This window comes from Zingiber officinale, chromosome 6A (genome assembly GCF_018446385.1).
Source record: "Zingiber officinale cultivar Zhangliang chromosome 6A, Zo_v1.1, whole genome shotgun sequence".
Classification (NCBI taxonomy): Eukaryota; Viridiplantae; Streptophyta; class Magnoliopsida; order Zingiberales; family Zingiberaceae; genus Zingiber; species Zingiber officinale.
This window is the reverse complement of record NC_055997.1, coordinates 31,703,489-31,719,401: the sequence shown is the minus strand read 5'-3', so window position 1 is coordinate 31,719,401 and position 15,913 is coordinate 31,703,489. Positions and strand designations below refer to the sequence as shown.

At 38.4% G+C, this 15,913-nt stretch overlaps 1 protein-coding gene and 1 long non-coding RNA gene across 20 annotated transcripts; one reads left to right on the top strand and one right to left on the bottom strand.

The window, feature by feature from the left end:
• The first annotated feature begins 8,785 nt into the window (after positions 1-8,785).
• LOC121996226 lies at positions 8,786-11,934 on the top strand. 7 transcript variants are annotated; one of them, XR_006115997.1, is made up of 6 exons: positions 8,786-9,104; positions 9,989-10,061; positions 10,173-10,309; positions 10,406-10,694; positions 10,761-11,107; positions 11,286-11,934. It is a non-coding gene; the product is annotated as an uncharacterized LOC121996226 (long non-coding RNA). The 7 variants fall into 7 exon arrangements; XR_006116000.1 differs by having other exon boundaries at positions 10,155-10,309; XR_006115996.1 differs by lacking the exon at positions 9,989-10,061.
• A 572-nt stretch (positions 11,935-12,506) lies between these two features.
• LOC121996225 lies at positions 12,507-15,565 on the bottom strand. 13 transcript variants are annotated; one of them, XM_042550106.1, is made up of 6 exons: positions 15,396-15,565; positions 15,222-15,302; positions 14,199-14,542; positions 13,497-13,576; positions 13,297-13,355; positions 12,507-13,149 (listed from the first exon to the last, which is right to left on the bottom strand). In XM_042550106.1, exons 3-6 carry the CDS (start codon positions 14,478-14,480, stop codon positions 12,845-12,847), a joined length of 726 nt encoding a protein of 241 aa, XP_042406040.1. In that variant the 5' UTR covers positions 14,481-14,542; positions 15,222-15,302; positions 15,396-15,565; the 3' UTR covers positions 12,507-12,844. The 13 variants fall into 13 exon arrangements, with proteins under 13 accessions (XP_042406040.1, XP_042406046.1, XP_042406043.1 ...); XM_042550112.1 differs by having other exon boundaries at positions 14,199-14,536; XM_042550109.1 differs by having other exon boundaries at positions 15,226-15,302.
• Between the last annotated feature and the right edge of the window lie 348 nt (positions 15,566-15,913).

Below are 15,913 nucleotides of genomic sequence, written 5' to 3'. Positions count from 1 at the left end.
CCCCTAGGACTTTTGCCTGAAGCCACCGATCTACCAAGACTTTCCGCATAGGGTTACCACCCCCTATGACCTAGGGTTACCACCCCCTAGGGTTTTTCCCTTTGCCTAACCGCAGCTAGGACTTTTCTCCACCTAGGGTTATCACCCCCTAGGACCTAGGCTTACCACCCCCTAGGGTTTTTCACCTGCCTAACCGCAGTTAGGACTTTTCCTGAAACACTCAACAAAGCTGTCAGATCACAAAACCCCTTAACTTTGAATCCTTTGCCATTATCAAAACTCGGGTTTGATCGTCGGATGCTTCCCGCACCAACACCTCCCGTATATGGCCGGCCTCCAGAAGCTTCTCGATTTCCGCCCGGATGATGACATTTTGCTCAGCGCTGAAGTCCCTTTTCCTTTGCTTTACCGGCCGCGCGTCCGGTCGAACATAGAGTTCATGCTGCGCAACGCTTGGCGAGATGCCTGATAGCTCGTTTGTTGACCATGCAAAGACGTCGTGGTTACACTGCAGGCACTTGATCAATTCTTCCTTCTGGCCTGCTTCTAGGTCAGATGCAATAAATGTGGTGGCCCCTGGTCGGCCATCGTGGATCTACACCTCTTCTTTTTCTTCATAAACTAAAGTTGGAGGCTTTTCAGTTATGGCGTTTACCTCTAACCGCAGTGTTTTCCGAGCGGACCTTGACTCTGCTCGGACCATCTCTACATAGCATCGTCGAGCGGCCAACTGATCTCTCCTAACTTCACCCACCTTGTCTTCCATGGGGAATTTGATCTTCTGACAAAAGGTTGAGATGACCGCCCGGAACTCATTGACAGCCGGTCGGCCAAGTATCACGTTGTAGGTGGACGGGGCGTTCGACCACTATGAAGTTAGATGTCCGTGTCCTTCTAAACGGCTCCTCTCCTAGCGATATAGCAAGTCGGGTCTAGCCGACCGGCAGAACCTCGTTGCCGGTGAATCCATATAACGGAGTTATCATTGGAAGCAGCTCGGCTCGGTTAATTTGAAGTTGGTCGAACGCTTTCTTGAAAATAATATTGACCGAGCTGTCTGTGTCAATAAATATGCAGTAAATAGTATAATTTGCTATTACCGCTCTGATGATGAGGACGTCGTCATGCGGCACTTCGACCCCTTCTAAGTCTCTGGGCCCGAAGCTGACCTTGGGTCCTTGTGCCCGCTCCTGGCTACAGCCGACAGCATGGATCCTGAGCTGCCGAGCTTGTGACTTCCTTGCGCGTTTGGAGTCACCGCCTGTCGGCCCACCGACAATGATGTTGATCTCGCCCCGAGCGATGTTGCTCCTGTTTTCTTCCTCTCGGGCGGAGGGTCTCGGTCGCTCCTGCGAGGCTCGGGGATTGACCCTCAGCTGATGATGCTGTTGCCGCTCGGGGGACTCCCTAGCCACCCGTCGCCTGGTACTCTGGTGTCGATATCGTCGATATGGCGAAGGCGATCAGCGGCGATAGCTTCTTGGCGCCGGATGAGCAATCGGGCTGAGACTTCGACAGTCACGGGTGTTGTGGATTGTTGACTGGTGAAGCGAACAAGACATGGGAGTCCATACCTTTCCTTTTTGCTTGGGTCGATCAGCCGCCACATGTTGGACGGCGTGCGGCCTTGCCTCCTGATGAGGGTGTGCTCCCTCAGTGCGGGGTCCCCTTGGGGGCTGATGACTGGCTAGCAGTTTTCGCTCAGTCAGAGTTGAAAGCTCGGGTGGTGCTTCTTTCCTCTTAGTCGCCTGAGCTTCTTCCACGTTGATGTATTCACTCACCTTTTTTAGCATATGGTCATAGTCGCGCGACGGCTTCCTGATGAGCGAGCGGAAGAAGCCGCCATCCGTCAACCCCTGGGTGAAGGCATGCATCATGGTTTCGGATGAGACTGCAGGAATATCCAGAGCGGCCTGGTTGAATCGCTGGATGTAAGCTCGGAGAGTCTCTTTGGCCCCCTGCTTCATGGATAACAGACTAACGCTGGTCTTTTGGTAGCGCCTGCTCCTCGCAAAGTGGTGGAGGAAAACCGTCCGGAAATCCTTGAAACTTCAAATCGATCCGTCAGGCAACCTCCGGAACCAACGTTGTGCGGAACCGGACAGGGTGGTGAGGAAGACCCTACATTTGACTCCATCGGTGTATTGATGGAGAGTAGCGGCGTTGTCGAACTTACCGAAGTGGTCGTCCGGGTCGGTTGTACCATTATACTCTCTGATCGCTAGAGGAGGGTAATGCTTTGGGAGCGGGTCTTGTAGAATCGCCTCAGAGAACTGGCGATTGATCCGCTTCAGGGATGACTCGGTTCGAGGTACCTTTCCCTTCCTGCCATCCCGCACGGGCGCTTCATCGGATGATCCCTGGTTGGCTTGGGCCATCTCGGACGGAGTCTGGAACAGGGCCCGATGGAATGGAATAGGGGCAGCGGGTGCCTCTCCTGGCGTGCCGGTCTGCCCTCTATTCTGCGCCCACGTAGAAAATTGCTCCAGTCGATCTTATGGTGCCGCTCGGCCTCCTGACGCTGAGGTGGCCTGCAGTGGCAGCCGCTCGGCGTGAGCCTTTTGTTGCTGCTCCACTATCTTCGTGGCTTGTGCCTGGATGAGCGCATCCAACTCTTCTTGGGAGAGCATCACGGTGTGTTGACGTCCAGCTTCTTCCATCGTCTCGGCTCCGGATTCAGGTGCAGTTCCCATAGACGGCGCCAATTTGATCCTGTCCGAGAGTCGAGTCGACGAACACTGGGGACGTGACACTCTCTGCTGGCTCCGCATAGACTCTGGGCTGACGTGGACTCCGGTGAACCTGCAACAAAATCGAGCCGGGAAGGGGATCCCGGCGATGGCCCTCCGACGCTCAAGTCAGGCGAGAAGAAATCGAAGCAGAGTAACGAGGCAAAGAGCTAAAGTAGATGAGAATCCATACCTCCGTCGAAGTCTAGGGGTTCTTATATAGGATCCCTGGGCGACACGTGCGCGCTTCTCGATGCATGCACGCTTCCCAAAACATACCTCAAATGGATGTGTCAGAAAAGTACGTCTGATGCCATACCATAACCGTCCGAGCATATCTCTGACATGACAGTGGAAACTTCCACCGTACGATTCTCTGTCCGGTTCGGCCGCCAACCATGCTGTTCGTCGGCGGCACATGTCTCGAGAAGGATATCACCATCTGTCCCCTTCGTCCTTTTCTACACCCTTTGTCTGTTGCTAGTCTTAACGGGAGAGATGCTCGGACCCACTACTGTTTGGGAGGAGACATGTATTGGACCGAGTGGGAAGGCCGCTCGGCCACATACTCGAACAGGAATGTCTTCGTTGATCTGCAGCTTGTCCAGCGAACGAGCGAATAGGCCGCTCGGCGCCTCCACTTTCTTAGGCGGACTCGTGAGCGTCGGAAACCCGACCTGCGGTCGAGCTGTTTCTGCGCCGCTCCGGGCACGGTCGTGGCCGATCAGTCAGGTGGCCTTCCGATCGGCCACACCCTTAGGGTGACTATCTTGGCTCTGACCTCCACGTGTCATTGGTCGGAGCCCCATATGAGGCTCCACTCTTACTACCGGATCAAAGGGCTTTTAGAAAATTTACAACAAGATCTAAAAATTTAGATTTTATTTTAAATAGTCAAAAAGCCGTTTACAAAAAATCCAGACTTGGCTACAAGTCAAGTTCAAATAAAATGTGTATATCACTAATAACCCAACATAAACAACAAACTAAAGCTTGGGTTCTGAAAGCATGTTTAACAACGCAAGTAGGAATTAACCAATATTATATACCCAAAGATAAAATATATTATGTAAAATCAAATAAATCAAATCTAAATCTAAAATACAAACCTAGACCAACCAAACCAAAAAGAAACTATTTTAGAACCTACAAAAAATCATACTATCATCAAGTTAAATATAATTATAAAAGTAATCAACATAAACCCAAAATTAAAATCTAAATCAGATCAATAATTCAGGGGGAGGCTTCAGAATAGTTGACACCTCCAAAACTAACCTACCCAACAGGGTAACCAAAAACTAAGCTACCCGGCAGAGTAATTAGGACTAGTTTAAAAAGGGACAACAGTTTAAGTTGACCAGTAGTACTGGTGAAGTTTTGGATGATAGTACGTTAGGGAAACTTTTTCTATGCATGTCTAAGAAGATATGACTTCGACCTGGTGCATTTGGCTCAGTGGAACTCACCGAAGCTACCCTTTACGGATCCTAACCAGTTAGACCAAGGTTTTGTATTAAGTTCAGTGGATAGGACTATTTGGAAAATCTCGAAGGCATGTTTACTCTAATGATATCCAAGTGATTCACCATAGCACAGAAGTTTATCCAAAGAATGTCTGTTTGTTGAGGCCAAAGCTAAACTTGAATCTAATACAAAGTTAAACCAAACTGTGAAATTGAACTTGACTCATGTCACAAAATTATAAGATTTCCTGATTGAAAACTTACATCGGGTGAGATGACTAATGACAAATTTAAAATTAAATTAAATTGAATTAATTTAATTTAAATTAAATTAAAATTAAATAAACATAAATTAAATTGAATTAAATTTAATTAAAATAATTTAAATTAAAATCAAATTAAATTAAATTAAAATTAAATTAAATTAAAATCAAATCAAATCAAATTAAATTAAGTTAAAATTAAATTAAATTAAGTTAAAATTAAATTAAATTAAATTAAAAAATTATCTTAAAACTTTTTAACTTAATAGATTATTTTAAACTTAAAAATTATTTTAAATCTTTTAACATAAAAATTACTTTAATTTAAAAATTATTTAAATTTTTTTTTAACTTAATTTTTTTTTTAAAAAATAACTTTAAAAATTCTTTAAAAAATTATTATTTTAAAAATAACTTCAAAACTCTTTTAAAAATAACTTTAAAAATTCTTTTAAAATTTATTTAAAAAATAACTTTAAAAATTATTTTAACTTTAAAAATTATATTAAATTAAAATATTATTTTATAAATTATTTAAACTTCAAAAATTATTTTAACCTAAAAATTATTTTAAAAAATATTTTAACTTAACAATTATTTTTAAATTAAAAATTGACTTAACTAAAATTTAACTTAATTTAAAATTAAACTTAAAACTTAAACTAAAACTTAAATTTAATCTTAAATTAAACATTAAAATTAAAATTAAAATTAAAACTTAAAATTAAAATTAAATCTTATATTTAAAACTTAAAATTAAAACTTAATATTAAAATTAAACTTGAAATTAAACTTAAACTTAAAATTAAAATTAAAATTAAATTAACCACTAATATTAATTTAAATCTAAAATCAAAACTGATTTAAACATATGTTAATTAACATTAAACTTATTTTAAAAATCATTTTAAAATCCTTTTAAAGTGTATTTTATAAATCTTTTTAAAAAATATTTTAATTCGTCTAAAACTTAGACACCTAACTTATAAGTTATAAGTAATTAATCAAAATTAAATTAACTTAAACTTTAAACTTAATTAATTAATTGATAATTAAACAACTAAAACTCAATTATGTCTAACCTTACTTGAAAACTAAGGTTGACTTGATTAGTTTCTAGATTTAACCTAATCATAATATTAACTTTACTCTAAATTATTTTAAATCAAACTTGACTTTACATTAAAATGTTAATTAAAATTTTAACTACTTTAATTAAATCATAATTTATCTTAATTAAAGATTGACTTAAATTGAACCTTACTTAACTTTGTTTAATAACTTGAATAAATTTAACTTCAAATTAATACTAACTTTAAACTTAGTTAATCCTACTTAAGTTAAATCCAAAATGAAGTAAGTGAAAAGTTAAATTATTAACTCTTTTAAATTATTCAAATAAGTATTAATTTGTTAAATTAAGTAAAAATTAATCAATAAACTATTGATAATGGTTAACTGCTATTGAATTAGTAACAAACTATTTTTAACCTTAAATTAAAATTTAACTTAATACACCTAAATTTAATGTTAATTCTTTTCAGTATAATTGATTAATGATTAATCAAACTTAAATGAATAATTATAACAAGTATATAGAGATAATTATGTAAATAATAAACTTTATAAATGTAAGTGTTACTAACTCAAAATCACCTAAAACACTTGCGTAGAAAAATTTGTCAAGGCTATGAAATTTAACATACCCAAATCTTAGTATTAAATTAAGAGGGAGTAATAAATTTAGGGGGAGTAATAAAATTAGGGAGAGTAATAAATTCAGGGAAAGGATCAATTTTTTTAAAATATTTACTTAAAACTTCTCTTTAAAATCCCTTCGTTTTTTTTAATTATTCCTTATCAAACTTCTCTTTAAAATCTCTTTTGAAAGTCTTACCTCATTTAAAAATAAAAAATAAAAATCTTCCTTTAATTTTTTTTAAAATACTGTCAGATTTAAGGGGAGGATTAATTGTTTTCATAATTAGTAAATTTTTCTTCTTTGGAAATATTTTGTAAAATCATCTTTGAAAAACGTTTGTCAAAAACACTTCACAATTGCTTTACTTTCACAAACTCATTTTTAAAGGTTTTTATATATATAAAAACTAATATTTTTTTAAAAAAAGTTGGCTTTTTTATAAACTTGTGTTTGAATGTTAGCTTTTGTATAAAATTTGGAAATTGGGTTTTATAAAATTGGCTTTTATAATTTGACCTTTGTAAAAAATTAGCCTCTTGGAAAATTGTTTTTGCCTTAAGTCTACGAGTTTATTTTGAAAATTGGATTAATTTTGCAAAATGTGTCTTTGAAAATTACTCTAATTTTACAAACTCACTTTAACTTACAAATTAGTAAGTTATCTTTCTAAGTTAGCTATTTTTCAAAACTTAGATATTTTGAAAAAATTAAAAGATAAAATTTAAAGTAAAATTTTCTATTTTTTACTCCCCCAAGTCAATTTGATTTTAGTTTGGATTCTCTATTACGTTATTTTCCTGAACCGCTTATTTTTATCTATCCTATGTTCTTTTTTGATGAATGTCAAAGGTGGAGGGTTAGGTGGTTTAAGTTAGTTAGCAACGAAATAGGTGGTTTCAGTTTGTTAGCAACGAAATTACCAAAAATAAAATAAGAATAACTTAACATCATTACTTGTAAGTGCTTGTAAATAAACACTTACAATTGTAGCAATTGTAAGTGTTTATTTATTGCATATTTTTTCACTAACTTAACTAGGTTGTCATTGTATCAAAAAGGGAGAGATTGTTTATGCGGTTAGCACTAACGGTCTAACTCAGGTTTTGATGAATAACAAAGTATGTTAAGTTAGTTTCATTGTGATCTAATGATTTGACCAAGTGTGCAGGAGAAGTCCATCTAGATTGACGGGTAGATCGGATAGCTGGTACAAAGTCCAGATAGGTCGACGGGCCGACCGGATGTCTGACACGAAGCCTAGCTAGGTCGACGGGCCGATCGGATAGCTGGCACGAGGTCCAAATAAGTCGACGGACTGATCGGATGTCTGGCACGAAGTCCAGCTAGGTTGACCGGCTGACATGATAGCTGGCACGAAGCTCAAACGGGTCGAAGGGCTGATCGGACATCTGGCAGGTAAGTTAAGATAAGTCACTGGAGGGGAGTGACTGTGAGGACGCATTCTCGGGAAGGGAACTTAGGCGCCGATCCAACTTAGAATAATTTCAGAACTCTAAGTTGAGATCTTGACTAGATTCTGCTCTATGTAAGACGGAATCTAATTAATACTCTGTTTGATTATTATAACTGTGCTAACACTTTATTTTGCAGGATAATATAACTTGCATTGTGCTTCGGATTAACGTTTCTTGCAGGGAGTTGAAGCTGCTGGAAAATGGGGTCCGTGCACCCGGAAGGGATCCGGGCGCCCGGAGGTCCGGGCGCTTGGAAGGGGTTTGAGGATAAAATTTATACTTCGGGTGCCCGGACCTCATCGCACGTCGCCACATGGAGTACTCTGGTTGGCTGGGCTACGTTAGAGTCCAAGTGCCCGGAAGGGATCTGGGCATCCGAAGCCTCCTATATAAGGAGGGCGAACCCTGGAGCAAAGGACAATTCATAACAACGTCTTCCAACGACTGCTCTACTATGCTGACTCTGTTCTGAGATCTAATGACACGTTTGATGATACCTGTCTCACCCTTATCCTTGCCTCTTATGATCATGACCTACAAAACATTAGCAAAAGATAAAATCATAACTTCAACCAAGGTAAACAATGATACGTGAAAAAGAAAGAATTGAAGATTACGTTGTCGCCTCTGAGGATCTTCCAGTGCCTGAATAACTTCTCAGCTGCCTTCCACCCCATCCTTCCTTGTGTTGACTGGCCTCTGCCTGTTTAAACCTTTTCCCACATAAGGTTTAGGTGCAGGAGATGGCTCGCGTCGACCTTTGCTAGGGCTCGCGGCAGGAGATGGCGAGGAGAGGGAGAGGATCGCAGCAGGAGATCGCAAAGTGAGGGAGAGAGAGAGCTCGCGACTTCTCGCGAGCTAGGGCCGACTGAGGGAGAGGGAGAGGGAGAGGTCGCGGCAATGGCTCGCGAAGGGCTCTACTAGGGCACGCGTTTGTCTGTCGCAGTTTTTTGTTCTCGCCCTTTGCACGGAAAAAGCAAGGAAATGTTTTTTTCGTCAGCCCACATATGACGTGGATTAAACCGCACCGATGCCGCAGCATAAATACCGCAGGCTAACACCTCCCCCCCTCTCTCTCTCTCTCTCTCTATATATATATATATATATATATATATATATATATATATATATATAGCAAAATGCTGATCCGACCCTTCTTTTAGCACCCATTATCAATATTTAGCACCGACGCCGCATCTTCCTCCTCCGAAGGTGACGCGACGCCTTCCGAGGCTTTCCCTTCTCTTCGATCGCAACGCTAATCCTTCTCCGCTGTTTTCTCCGATCGCTTGATGTCGGCTGCACTGTCCAAATCGCTCCCCCAGTCCCTCCAATCCAGCCTGGGGCCGCTTTCTTCCCGTCGACAAAACTAAAGCTTCTTGCCCATTTGTTTCGTTCCTTTTGCGGTGGAAGATTCTTTTGGAGATCTTGATGGACCATTAACAGAGCTTGGAGCCGAGTTAATGGGGGTAAAAGATCAGTTTTTGTCAGTTGTTTTTTTTTTCCGCTGGCGGGGCTTTTGTTAGATCTAAAATGGACTGTTTTGTTGAAGATTTTGGATTTTGTTAAGGCGCATCATTTGCGATGGAGATTAGCTGATTACCTATTAATTTAACTGAAAAATAAAGGACTTGTAATTGAAGGCCAGGCGATTTGTTCCAGGTTTGTCGTCTATGGGGCGCAGTCCATTTTGGTTGACAAGATTGTTCTTCCCCTCAAAACCGAGTTATTTATTTTCATGATTTTGATTCTGTATGAATAAATCTGTTAAGAACCAGTACATTCGTATTAAAAACCAAACTGCTTTGTTCAATTTTGTTGTTTGATACGCTGGACGTGCGATTGTTTTCTCTCTTTGGCACTCAAAAAGTTTGATTTCTTGGTTCCTGTTTCCATTCGCTATAATTTCACATGGACATAACTGCTTGATTGCAATTGCATTACCTTTGTGTCTTCCTTGTTTCTGACTGTGCGCCTATTCCTTTCATTGTGGCTCACCAAAGTAACCTTTTGAACCACTATAGTGTTCATCTCGTCATTCCTTAGCTCATGATGACATGCCCTGGATCTTCGAATCTATTATAGTCAATTTTTTCTTTTGCTGTGGTAAAAAAAAAATCTCTAATCAATAGTTAGAAGAAACTTCTTTTTGTATCTTATTTGAATATGTGTACCTGTGATATAAACAATTACCTCCTCATACCTATGAATTTACTTATTTCCCTCATATGTTTTCTTTTTAAAATGCTTCGATCAAAACCTTGCTCTTTCAATCAGATAATGTGTCTTAAGTCTTCACTTTGTGTTGCATGACAACGCTAATGAGTGACTGATGAAACAATATTTTCATCAGATATGTGATATGGTTGCTATTGCAAGATATTAGTATCAGAGTTGGATAAGACATCTTTTTGGGATGATCCTAGGTGTGTGTGAATTTATAAACCTAACTCTTGCAGTGATAGCATAATTCATAACAGATTTTTGTTCAAGTTTCATACTAACACTCACTAAATTAGTATGTCTTGAGGTGCCAGTGAGTTTCAAGACATTTTTGATGTCGATCACTGTATCGCTTCATTAAGAGACGAGGTCCGGATATTGAAAGAGCTGCCACCTAGATTAAAGAGGAAGGCTGAACTAGGAATGGTGTACTTTATCACTGCATGAGCAGGTTAGTCAATTTTTTCAATCATAGTGAAACATATTGTTTAATTTCTATTATACTAATAGTCTACTATCATACTAAGAATGTTGTTCTTCCAACAAGATTCTTCCTTTGGTGAAGATGTACAAGGTTGTATGCGTCAATAGAACGGATGCAAGGCTTGCAAACAATGGTCTACCTCCAGAGATTGAGAAGTTGCGTTGCCGAGTAAACTAGATGCTCTGAGATTCACTGCTCAGATTGAAGAATTGGGTCGACAGGTAGTGACTATTCTGCAGAAAAATGGCCCTTTTTTGGTTTTTCATTTAAGATATGAGATGGACGCGTTGGCCTTTTCTGGATGCACTGACAGTTATACTACTGAAGAGGCCGAAGAGTTGACAAGAATGAGGTATAATAGTTTTTTCATTCGTATGTATGTCTTTGGTTTCTATGAACTCATGGTATTGATATACAGGTATGCATATCCGTGGTGGAAAGAGAAAGTTATCGACTCTTAAACTAGAAGGAAGGATGGACTCTGCCCTCTAACACCAGAAGAGACCAAATAAGTTTCCAAATCTGGTGAATTTCTGTAGAAGCTTGTCATGGCTTAATTATCTTATAGTTCTTATTTTGCCTAGTTAGCTTTCTGATCTAAGAACAGGTTAGAAAGGAAATGATTCTGAGACAATCAGATCTGAAATATTTCCAGAACCGCTCGTCTCAGATGGCGGCATTAGATTACATTGTTTCCTCTAACAGTGATATCTTTATACCTACATATGATGGAGACATGGCTAAGGCTGTTGAGGGTCATGGAAGGTATTGTTCTTTCTGTTCTTCAATGACATATTGTATCAGACATTGAACTTTCTTTATTGTTTATCTCTGTTCTCTCTTACAAAAATCGAGATTGTTATGCAGAATCTTTTTTTAGTTCAAACTTGAGTTTTAAACCTTAAGAAACAAGAATAATTGCTCTCTGTTGTATAATTTGCAGAGCCTTGGGTTTCAAGAAGACCATTGTCTTAGACCGAAAACTCCTTGTTGAACCGATCGACCAGAACAATAAATGGAGCTCTAGGGTGGGATGACTTCTCTTTATCAGTCAAGGTTGCTTGTGCTAATCGCATGGGAAGGCCTACTTGGCAAACGGTAATTGCTGACAGGCCTAAGGAATAAGACTATTTCTATGCCAATCCACAAGAGTGTTTCTCACAGCCTGATAAACCATGGACTTCATGAGCTCTATCATTGTATTATTCACTTCCAGATCACGATGTTTCAAGGAACATCAACCCGGCATTCTGCTGAGTTACTTGCTCCACTGTAAGAAAAATATGCAGGTTTTCCTTCAGAACTCATTGATGTACACGAAAAGGTTAGCATACTGGAGGAGTTATCACTAATGGAGTTTCTCAAACCTACATATTTGTTACAAATCGTCTCCTCGTCAAAATAAAGCTAATTCTTGTGCATAAAGATGGGCACGGAAAGATAAAAAAACACAGCAACTTCAGCTACATGTACAGTATAGGAGGAAAAGACTTATTTATCTGAATTCACAATCTTGTTTTATGATAGTTTCCTTTCTATCTCTGATGATTGAAAATATGAATTTTGTTCTAGTAAATCAAATCATGTTTAGGTATCTGATGTTGATTTGTTCCTTCCACAACATGCACATCATATAACTTTGTTTCATCTCATGACTCTGAGATGGAGACAATTTTGAAGTGCATAAATAAATTGTATTTTAGATTTATCCGATTGAAGAACCAAAGCGGTCTACATTCAAGGATTAATCGGCCAAAATCTGAACACATGAATTATTAAAAAAAAAAAAACCATTGATCATTATAAATAGAAATGTGCTTAATTGTTTAAACTTTCAAGACTCATTGCTGTAGTGAATTGATTTTTTTTTTTTGATCGATCACATGATTGGTTGATACTTTAAAATGATAATTACTCCTGTATTTGAATATGACTAATTTGAATAATTAAATATGATCAATTTGAACCAAACCCATTCTAGTTATAGTAGATTAAAATTAGGAAGGTAAAATGCTATTGTTAAAGAACGCAAATAATATTGCAGTAACCAAGAAATTAAACTCATCTCAACACAGTTAGAACAGCCTCATGTTACACATAGATCTTGCTCAAAGTCAGATTGATATACTTTGTATTCTTTCATACATGCAATTGTCTCCTTTTATTATATGGAAAGAAAGCCATGGATCAAATTAACTTGCACTAAACACATACCACAGTCAATAGTCCACAGCTAACAATATTATCTTATCCAATAACATGACTCAACCAGGCCAGCCTGACCTAAACTCCATTTAACAGTTAAACATAAAATCCAAAAATGATATAACATAATTCAAATATATAAATAAATTAACATGAATTAATCTTGGAATTTCTCTTTGTCGAAGCATTCCGAGAGCTCAAAAAATATCCTGGAACAAACTTGTGCCAGTGTCAATCAAAGTTTTGGCATTCCTAGAGCTGAAAGGATATCCTGGAACCAACTTGCGCCAGTGTCAATCAAAGTGTGGGCATTTCTAGAGCACGGAGGACATCCTTGAACTCAAATTCATGAGTCTCTTTGTTGAAGCGCTCCACAAGTTTGTATTTGCCATCATTCAGATAGAATGCGTGAGCAGTATCCAGAAGCCATTTTGCTTCTGAATCACTAAGCTTGCTGGTGAAGACGACGTCACCGCGAATCAGCACGATGTCTTTGCTTTCTGCAAATTCAGTGTAGTAAGTAACAGCAAAATAGGGGCTTGCTTGAGTTCCTCTTGCCTTGTAATCCTCAAGGCCAGTGAATATCATGTGTGGCATCTGCACTGCAACAATAAAAATTAAGCACAATGACATAGGGCCATCCGTAATTTAAGGACAAAAATGTAATTATATATATCCATTGCAACATCAAAAACTAGCATATATATCCATGATTTAAGGAGAAAGACAAAGGAAACGAGAAGATTCACCTTGGAGAAACATATTGGTGTAACCACTCCCCTTCCACAAAGGAATGACAAAATGCCGGCTAACTCAGAGGAGAAGATATAAAAGGAAAGAGTGAGATGAACATTCAAATAATAGAAATATAATGTGATAAATAGAAAGGTAGTTAAAAAAGAAATGGACAAGCTAAGCCAAAACAATTGATTGCACTTCACATATTTACCAGGTAAGAGATCGCTGATTCAATAGATGGTACAACTTTGCTTTCATGGATGCACCAATATGACCTCTTCCAAGATGATACTGTAGCAAAGATGGACAAACAATTATTGGGTGAAGTTATTCAATAGGAACCAGAACATCAAACCATGTTTCTTGTACTAAACATGAAGTCAACTTTATTGAATCTATTTACTTTTTTTTAATACGAGGAAAGGAAAAGGCCTAGTGATTTCACTAAATCTAATGTGGCTGTGACTAGTAACCTTTTTCCTCATGTCAGTTATTCTGTCTATTGACTAGTCTCTTTAAGACTTTGTTGATTTTTGTTTCCCCTACAAAAAAAACTAAAAAAAAAAATAGCAAGAGTACCCATCCATTTACTTCAGCCAACACTAACTTTTAACCTGGAAGCCGTTTCCATTATTGTTGTCCAACTTTGAACAAATTGCGAACTCACAAGAGCATCACCATCAATCTTCTTTCCAATTAAAAATTGAGACAGCCTTAGCCTAACATATACCACATGGTTGAATAAAAAACAATAATGCCCTATGTTCATCTATAATAAACGTGCCAGACATGGAGAGGAGCAGAATAATCATCTTGATTTGCATTGAGAGATCGAATGCTGGATATCGCCTAATGAAGGAATTGCACAACTCAGTGGAATTTCACTAGAAAGATTAAAGTGGGTAATACTTACATCATCCCAGACTGAGACGAGCTCCTCAGGTGAGCAATTCGTGGCCCTCTCCAGATCGATGATGGACCCAAGCTGCTTTGACTCGAGGGGGTTGAAACCAGTAGCAAATTGGGAGCCCCTACGGCTGCCAACTGACCTCCATTGGAGGTGATCACCAGGAAATGACTCTCGAATTGGATGCTCAAGGAGGGAAGATAGAAGGGGACGGTGGAGTGGAGAGCCAATCATTGACGAAGTGGGAAACTTCAAGTGGCGAGCTAATCTGAAGAGTGAGCTCCGCATCTTTGTATCTTTCCCTTGACCCTTGTTCTACTTCAATGGTATTCACACTTCTATTTCTTTATCTAAACAATTAAAATGCAAGGTAATTACTTGAAACATAGACGAAAACCAAAAAAACTTGTGCAATCGATCATTTGTTTTCATTGTATACAGAAATAACAAAAGCAATATTAAGTCAGTGACAAATCTACACTATTTAGATTTGGCAATTTGTTTTCTTTGTACGAACAGAAAACTGCAGTGGCATTACCAAATCCAATCTTTTTTAGCTCAGGAGGTTGTATGCCTTTGCATAGAAAGTTCATGGAGAATGAATTCGGAAGTAATAATGACCAAATCATGAGTTGAAATCATTAATGAAGCTGAAAAATCTTCAGTAAGTCACAGAGCAGGCAAAAAAATCCCTAAATTTAACAAAATGAAGTGAATTAAAACCCAAATCTGGAGTTGGGACCAGTTATGTCTGTAACCTAATTAGTAGGGAAAAACTATCAATCACATTGAGGAACACAATCTAGTTAGCTAAAAAGATCGCCTTTTGACATGATTTATTCTCACAACAGAGATCTGCTTCTTAGAATTCTTAGACGCGCAGAAGAAAAACCTAAAATAGGGCATAATGATCACCGTGCACCAGAGAAACACAATCTTTTGACCACGAAAATACCCCATAAAATGATCAAATCAGATAACTTCACACCAATTCAGGAGGATCAATATGAAAAAGAAATGGTGGGTCACCTACTAACTGATAGGGACGAATGGATTTGCTTGCTTCTTTCTCTTAAAAAGTTCCTCAGTACCTGCGTCGGAAGCATCTATCTTTCCAATTCAAGCGCAGAGGCAAACTCAATCGAAAATGAATTGATCAAAGGGACAAAATAACGAAAGAGGAGAAGGAAGGGAGCCAGTTACCTGAACGAGATCTCCGCGGATGATCTCAACTACGCAAGGCCGATTTGGAAGAACGGGAACGAAGCCGAAAGAGAGGCGATGAAGGGAAAAGAAGGAAGGTCCTCGAGGAATCCCTAATGTCAGATGCGGAGCTCCCGTGGAGCTTTCCCAATCCGCATACAAACTACTATGCGAGTAAAGATCGTGAGGATGTTTAAAAATTCCCAAATTTTCTATTTTAAAAAAAAAATACATGTAATGATAATTTCTTAATTATTTTAACGATTTATGCAGGTGCCTAAAGTATAAAGAAAAGTGTATTGAGACAAGCTTCAACAACCAACCGTTCTGAGGGGACGGATTAAATTATTATAAAAAATAATAAATTCAATTAACCTTATTCAATAATTCTTAGATGATCGATATAGTTTAATAGAATTTTTTTATTGACATCGAGATAATTCGAGAAGCGCAAGTGACGGGTAGCTCAGAAGTCCAACATCCTTAGATTATACACTTCATTTGAAGGAAAAATTATT